The sequence below is a fragment of the Coregonus lavaretus genome (genome assembly GCF_964263955.1).
Source record: "Coregonus lavaretus genome assembly, chromosome: 32".
Lineage (NCBI taxonomy): Eukaryota > Metazoa > Chordata > Actinopteri > Salmoniformes > Salmonidae > Coregonus > Coregonus lavaretus.
Window position 1 is genome coordinate 8387245 of NC_140019.1, and position 8191 is coordinate 8395435.

At 41.8% G+C, this 8191-nt stretch overlaps 1 protein-coding gene across 1 annotated transcript in view; it reads right to left on the reverse strand.

Annotated features, from left to right (window-relative positions):
* Positions 1-7710, reverse strand: part of LOC311107567 (alpha-1A adrenergic receptor-like) — a 45372-nt gene extending 37662 nt beyond the window's left edge. Inside the window, exon 1 of the mRNA XM_084150073.1 lies at positions 6646-7710. Within this exon, the coding sequence (XP_084006199.1) occupies positions 6646-7588 (943 nt within the window). The 5' untranslated portion in view covers positions 7589-7710. The remainder of the gene's footprint in view (positions 1-6645) is intronic.
* Between the last annotated feature and the right edge of the window lie 481 nt (positions 7711-8191).

Below are 8191 nucleotides of genomic sequence, written 5' to 3' on the forward strand. Positions count from 1 at the left end.
TTGATGAGAGGATTCACTTGAAGTTATTGCGGTCTGGTCAGTTCTTTCAGTTTTGCCCAGAGGATTTTGTTTTGTGTCCGCATCTATTTTTTAAAAAGCCCACTTTTGGCAGATACTGGGTCAGAGCAGGAAGCACCGCCCCACACGAGTTGTAGTCTTTCAGAGACTGGAAAGAATGTGTCACCTTGTATACTTAGCAATGACTCCGCCGATAGGAACATCGCTGAAAGACATCCAATGGCTCTATCAAACAAGGACAACCATATTTTCTGGTTCAATGAAAGTCAATTAACTAAGTAGACCAGACCCAGCTGCTATTGCATTGGTGTCTATGGGAGACCCACCCCGTTAAGTAGACTGGAACTGACAATTATTTTCAATGGTAAACGGCCTAAGTGAACCATCTTCATTTATCCACAATCTTTGGACGAGATTCCCACTAGTAATTACCAGTTGGAGGGCCGTTCAAGTGGATTTGTCCCAGTCGTATGTGGTAAATTCTCACTTGGTTAAAGGGATACTTCGGGATTTTGAAAATGAGGCCATTTACTACTTCCCCTGAGTCAGATGAACTCAAGGATACCATTTTTTTGTCTCTGTGTCCAGTATGAAGGAAGTTAGAGGTAGTTTCGCAAGCCAATGCTAACTAGCTTTAGCGCAATGACTGGAAGTAATAGCACTAACACTAGTTAGCAATTGCGCTAGCGCTAGTTAGCAACGTCCTTCAAACTGCACACAGAGTCATACAAATGCTATCCAACAAGTTCATCTGACTCTGAGGAAGTAGAAAAAGGGCCTCATTGCCAAAATCCCGAAGTATCCCTTTAAGAATGCAGCATAACTATTGATCAAGTGGACTTTGTCTTATGCAAAATTACTGTTAGATTTAAATTATGTACACGAACAATGTAAAATATTGTGATTAGTATAATCACATATTTTTGCCCTATTATGTGGTCTGAACGTAGTGAAAAATCAGTGCAGTCAGCGTATAACAGCTGCTAGAGTGTATTGATGTATTTTGGAACGCTAATGTAGAGTGTATCAACAAATTTAAATCAACATGGTAAGGCTTTCACTGATTGCAAATAAAGGAAAATAGTTCCTACATAATAGAGTGCTTGCTTTGTTATTTGTTATCAAACTGAATGCACTCAAGACACAAGCTCAATGCACTAAGACATAACATTGGGCAGATACTGTATGCGTTGGGGAGATGAATGAGTGAAATGAGCGGCTCACAGGAAATCCCCCTCAGTGGGTTGACGGAGGCTGAAGAAGGATGTGGGAGCAGAGCTGGGCTGGGAGGGAGAGGATGTGTGTGTGTGCGTGCATCCGTGCGGTGTGTGCATGCGTGTCTGTCTGCTCCAATCAGGCTCCTATTACTAGGGCTTATTCATTGAGCCAATGAGCAAGACATTTAAGCAGGGCTCAGAAAAGCAGGAGCTTATTCTTTTATTTTTTTAAACGACAACCCATCCCTTAACCCTTCATTTACAGACTATGGGATAGGAAGAATAGAGGAAGCATGGGTAAGGAAAAGCCTATGGGATTGCCATAATATACTGGATATTACATTTTTTTGTGTGGGTATGTAAACAATATGGATGTATATGGTCCACTGTTCGAACTGTATGTGTGACCGACCACCTCTATTCGGTCTTATGTTGCAACATTTGAAATGGTGTTTTTTACATTGGATAAAAGTAGAGACTCAGAGCTACAAAATGGTATATCATGCACTGCAGTTGAGTAACAATGGGAAAGTAATTATGCTTTGAAAGTTGATAAACTTGTAACCCCACTTTTGAGAAAATGTCCCTTGAATGTTTTGGTACACCTACTGGAGAGCACTTATTTTTCTACACCTATTCAGCGTCGTTCTCTTAAGCCTTAGCCCAACCCATCTCTTTAAGGATTCACGTGAGGCCATGTGCTAAAACAGAGTGAATAAGGTAATGTAGTAAACAAGATTTCAAGACTAAAAGTGGTGAAAGTAGTAGCCTACACTAAGGAAAAGGTCCAGGTAAAAATACACTATCTAGTCCTTGGCCTATATCCTAATCTGAATTTGGTGCAGGTCATGTTGTTCTTCACATTGCCATCTCTGGTAAACACACACAACATTAAATAAAATCTAAATGTATTTGTCACATGCACAGGATACAGAACGTGTAAACGGTACAGTGAAATGGTTACATAGTAGCAATATAAAAAATGGAAAGTATCCATAAAAAATATTGTATTCATATTTTATAATTATTAGATGATGCTTACCCAGACACACTTGTCTAAATTGATGGGTCATGTGAAAGAAATGCTATAACCACTCTCCAGCCACATCTAGCTAAGTGGATGGGTCACTATTGTCCAGACATGTAAACAAGTTCATGAAATACAATAGATGGCCGTAATCACCCCCAGACACACCTGGCTAACTTGATGGGTCATGCAATCATCTGGCGAAGTGGAGTCTTTTGTTTAGCTAGCTAAACAATGAAGCATGAACCCAACCCATACAGCCACCATGCATGAAATACTGTAGTATGAATCTGCAGGTAGCTAAAGCTAACCAACTAGGTTAAATGTTAACTAGCTAGCTAACATCAGGCTATAACTAACAATGCAAATGGTTTTCTGAGACACCAATAATATTGCTACACAGATCATACACGTAACGTTAGCTAGCGAGCCAGCTAAAGTTCGCTAGCTAGCTAACAGTAAGCTTTAACTTGCAATGAAAACGACTTTCTGACAAAATTAGAAACGTTTAATATCTGAAAAGCTAACTTGTAGCGTTCTATCACTTGCAACTACGTAGATGATTTTAATTGGCTGATGCAGATTGAGACATAAAATGTTTTTCAAGAGTTCGCAAGTATGAACCCTTGGTTTTCTGTTGATTGGTCTTAAATAAACAGAGTCCAGAGCCATCCTCATTCTCACATCCTCCTCCTCCCCCTCCTCCTCCTCCAAAGAACCCTGAGGATCAATGGAATACAACGCAAGAATGTTCCAAGAATGTTCCCAGAGTTCCATGGTTCTGCTATCTAATTTAACTTTCCTTGGGAGTGATTGGAGGAAGCTCCTGCTGTCCGATCTTGCCTGGATAGGAATGCATGCTATGCAAATTCATAATAATAACCTGGACTTATAGAGAATGAGAGTGTGTGTGTGTGTGCATGCACCTGCCTGCCTGTGTATGTTTCTGAGTGTGTGTTTGTGTGTGGTGCCCGCGTGTGTGTGTAGTGGCGAGGGGTGGCCTAAGACCAGGGCCTGTCACCAAGCACGTTCCCACATGGCTGCTGTAAACAACTTAAAGGTCCCACACAGTCATCCTATTTCCCTAGTAAAAGTAGCCTTTGAATGAACAAAACATCACCCATAATATTTGTACGCTATTAAAATGTTCCGGATTCAATACACTTGACCTTATCTCTCATCTCTAACTATCAGGATGACTGAAAGAACAGGCTGAGTGGGCGGGGAGCTTATATTTATGAGCTCACCTTAACTGACAGCTCTTTGAAACGCCATTGTGGTCATTGCCAGGTAACAAGGTAAACAATGGGCCACATGTCATTCTGAGCCTAAATTGCATGCCTCAACCCATTTTATCTGCAAAATGCTCTCATGGTCAACAGATCTGTTCGTGGACTGTTGGATATCAGACAAACATTTCTATTGTTTTGTAACTAATTACAGAATACAGTTCACTGATACACTTCTTCACCAGACTTAGTAAAGCCTGAATCACCTTAGAAGCTTAGACATAAGTGAATGTACACGAAAACTGCATACAATAAGTGTACCGGACCATTAGCATTAGAAATTACAATATGTTTGTAATTGTGTGTATTGATCAGACATTTATTTGATATTTTACGATAGGCCAGCATATCCAAAATATTGATCAACATGAACACTCATGAGAAATAAAGGTGAGAAATAATTTGACATAAAAAAAAGTTTTTTAGCAATAAGCCTAATATAGGTACCCGGCCACCCTAGTGTCCCTTGACCCATTGATTCATACAATTTGTAACACTCATCTCCCGTCCGAATGTTTGAATAAAAAAACTATACAAAGTAACAATGTGATATCATACAGTATCACGTAAAAGGGAATTACTTTGGCTTTAGGAAATGCAACCAACTACAGAGACTGATGGGGAGGGGAGGGGAGCGGAGGGGGACCCATGTACCCCATTTCAATCAAGCAGGTGTCAGTCACCCACTTGGCTTCAGTCACCCCCAAGATTGAAGCAGGAGACATATCCAGCTATTTCCTCCTAGTCAGGCCTCTCATTCTGGGCAGACAGGGGTCCTGGGATGGACAGCTCGCACAGCTTCCACACATACGTCGCTGGAGCATTTTACTGTTGGTCTACACCTGATGTTTATGAAGCATGGGACAAATTAAATGTGTTTTGATTTTATCAAGGGTGACCTCGTTGAAGAGGAGATCCAGGAACCTGTCTACATAGCCTGTAACATTTTTGAAAAGGGAAATGTTTGTTAAATGGGTAGTGAATTTAATGTTATTTTATTTACTGTTCTGAGTTATGATGCTCTCAATTCATTGATGTAGTGATCTACTCATTCTACAATGTGTTTTCTGGTGTTTTTGATGTATGCAATATTTTGTTATGCACTTTTTTGTGAATGTTTTCAATGTTTCTAATTGGAATTTTTGTGTGCCTGAAATTCTCAATTAATGCAGATTTGAAATGAATAACTATGACTTACAGTATGTTGGGTCTGTCTTCACAGGCTTCACAGCATATCACCCCTTCTTTGCCTTGGGAAAGATGATATTGTATCACATAATTCCTGCTGCAGTTGCCTGGGTGCTTTATGTCGATTTTTCTAAAATGTCTATCATTACAGCTTGATGATATTTGAATGACAAAAGGAGATGGAAAGTGAAATAATATTACCCCTCATCGTCATGATTAGTCCCAATGACACAAGCCTCATCAACTGTAAAAAAATAAAATTAAAATAAATAAATTTAAAAACGACACAATGGAATGGCAAAATATGATTTTCAGGGGTCAATTACAAATACTACACACAATCCCATTTTGTGGACAACATCACTGGATAAGAGCGTATGCTAAATGCTAAAATGTAAAATGTGTCAGCTATGTACTGGCAGTTCTAAGACTCAATGTAGGAGGCTTAGGGATGAAGGAACAAAAACGATATAGTGACTATCAGGTGTGTTACAGAAAATATAGAGTTCACAAGTCAAAGCAGTCACAGCCAAAGTTGCATTATCTAACGTTAGCCCCCTGGTCCCACCCAAAATGTTGGCTACCGTATCAAACTCTGATACTTACATTATGGTCATTGCTTGCAAGATCCACTGTCAATGACGCATCCGTCTTCAGGATTAGTTTCCTGGCAAGACCCATCGAATGTTCTCCCCAATTGATAAAGCAACTTCACTCGAAATGTGCACTGCACACGCGTGACATGATCATAATTTTCAGTCAGCCCTTCCACAGAAAGCTAGCTACGAAATGAAAAGCAACCCTTGCTGTCTTCATTCTTTGGAAAATAGCGTAAGGTTAATTTTACACTATGGCATCCAGTCACGACACAGTGTGCTTTTGCCAGCATGCTGGTATGTAGCTTGCTAACTAACAGTCATACCACAGATGAAAGGTTACCAGTATCTTTGGTCGTACCTTCTGCTTGAGCTAGCTTATAGGTTTGTAAACAAAGCCAAAGCAGGGTGTAGGGGCACGTGATGACGGTTTGAAGGTAGTACATATTTAAATTAGTTCAGGTAAGATGCTACCATTGGCGTATTGCATTTCCGGCTTTATGTGATGTTGCATAAAGCCGGAAGGAAATCCTTGATAATGCCTGCCTCCTAAATCCAAGTATTTGACACTGGGGGAGGGGACCAGCAACTTTCTGATCAAACTTTATCAATGTACAGTACCAGCTACAGTAATTTTTCATATTTGGGTCACCCTATATAAATATCATCCAATTTAATGTTTTCTTAGCCTCCCTCATCGGTCTGCACTGCTCTGTCCCTCACCACAACGTGCCCGCAGCACGAGTCCCCTCTCCACAACATATTTTGTTTCATTTCCTTTGAGATGTTTTCTCTACAGCCGTGGCGGTGGGCACTGAATGGGTGAATATTATATCATATATGTCACTGTCTGTATCAGTGCCAACTGTCTGGAGATGGAATTTATGGAAATGGGACCACTTAGATTTACTTCCAGATATGAATGAAAAAGCTTCTCAGACATGTTTCAGCAGTTGGTAAATAAAATACATTTCCATCTGACTGGAAGTGTGCTGAGACTTTCTCCAGTTTTATATTTGCCTCCAGCACCTTCACTATTCAGTTTTGGGTGTGGGTAGATTATGGTTTGTGCCTATTATGGCTTGTGAAATTGAATATGGCACCAAAATGTATATTAATTTACCATTATATTTGATCATGTGTCTTATCACATATTGAGGGTTGTTTTAATTGTTGATTATATTATCAAATTAATAGGCTTACTATCGTTTTTTCATTAAAACTGCTGGCCTGCTGTGTCTTGGATATTCGTTTGGAAAGGGATCAATAAAATATGTTTACAAAATATATATACATATATATATACCTACCAATGGGTAACGCTAGGAAGAACGGCAGCCAACAAAGCGTAAACATGCCAACCACGACTCCCAACGTTTTAGCTGCTTTCTTCTCCCGGGAGAATTTCAGAAGTTTCACTGTCAGGGAGCTTCTTGCCTGGTTTGCACGGCCCTTCCCAGTGCTGCTGCTGTCATCCTGTACCTGAGATCCCTTGTGGATCCTGAGCGTGAGCTCACTCGTGTTCATCCTCTCCCTCATCACCCCGGCCTCCAAGTTCTTGGTGGTCCGTTTGGCGACTACATAAACCCTAAAATACATGGACAAGATAACCACCAGCGGTATATAGAAGGAACCGAGGGAGGAAAACAGTGCGTAAAACGGTTCCTCGGTGATGAGACACACCGTGTTGTCCGGCGACGGAGGCTGCTTCCACCCGAGGAGGGGTCCAATAGAGATGACCACCGAGAGCACCCAAACCCCAAGCATGGCCAGCAGTGCCCGCTTCTCGGTCACTATGCTTGGGTACTGCAGCGGGTGGCTCACCCCGATGTAACGGTCGATAGAAATTACGCACAGGCTCATGATGGACGCTGTGCAGCACAGAACATCCACAGCCGCCCAGATGTCACAGAAGATCCGGCCGAACACCCAGTAGTTAAGGATCTCCAGGGTGGCAGACACCGGCAGCACTGTGGTTCCCAGCAGCAGGTCAGCGATGGCCAGGTTTATAATGAAGTAGTTGGTCGGGGTCCGCAGGTGCCTATTGGTCACCACAGCCAGGATGACGAGGATGTTGCCCACAATGGCGAACACGATGAAAGCCCCCAGGACGAAGCCGAGCGGGATGGCATGGGTAAGGTCCACTTCACCAGGCGACTCTGACAACCACGGTGTCCCCACTGTCCCGTCATATTGTTCCAATAAGGAACCATTTCCCCATAAGTTTGCCGCATCGTCAGTGGTCAGATTCATTTTGACTAAAGAGGTTCTCCATAGCAGGTTTCTAATCACATGGAGCTGTAGCACACGAAAACGAGCAACACCATGTCAAAATACATTTACTCAGTTAGGCCAAGTGTTGTTAGGCTACATGATTATTGGAGAAGTTATCAAGGATTAAAATTCCATTTGCAAAAAGGTGCGTTTTCTTAACGTTCCACTCAATTATGAAACCAATTGGGTGAAATTGTATCATAACGAATTTTGTCACATCCGTCCACTTGCAGTGCAGTCTCGCTTTCTCGTTGTCTCTCTGTTTTCCCCCTAAACTGTCTGCTTTAAAAGTACGGAGGGGGCGGGCAGAAGTACCCCTGTGTGCTCCTGTCAAACCTCACTGCTTGGCGCGCAATGCTGAAGCTACAGCTGCTCTCTCCTAAACACAGCTTGACTGTATAAATTGGATGATATACGGGAAAACAAAAATACGTATATTACTCAATAGCTCAAGAATAACGTACTAGGAAAATCGTTCTGGCACCGCAGAAAACGCATGGATTTCTGTGTTGGTTTTGTGGTGAGGTTTATGCATGCAACGTTTCAGGGCTGCCCCCCACCCCTTTGGATAATGACCAAATG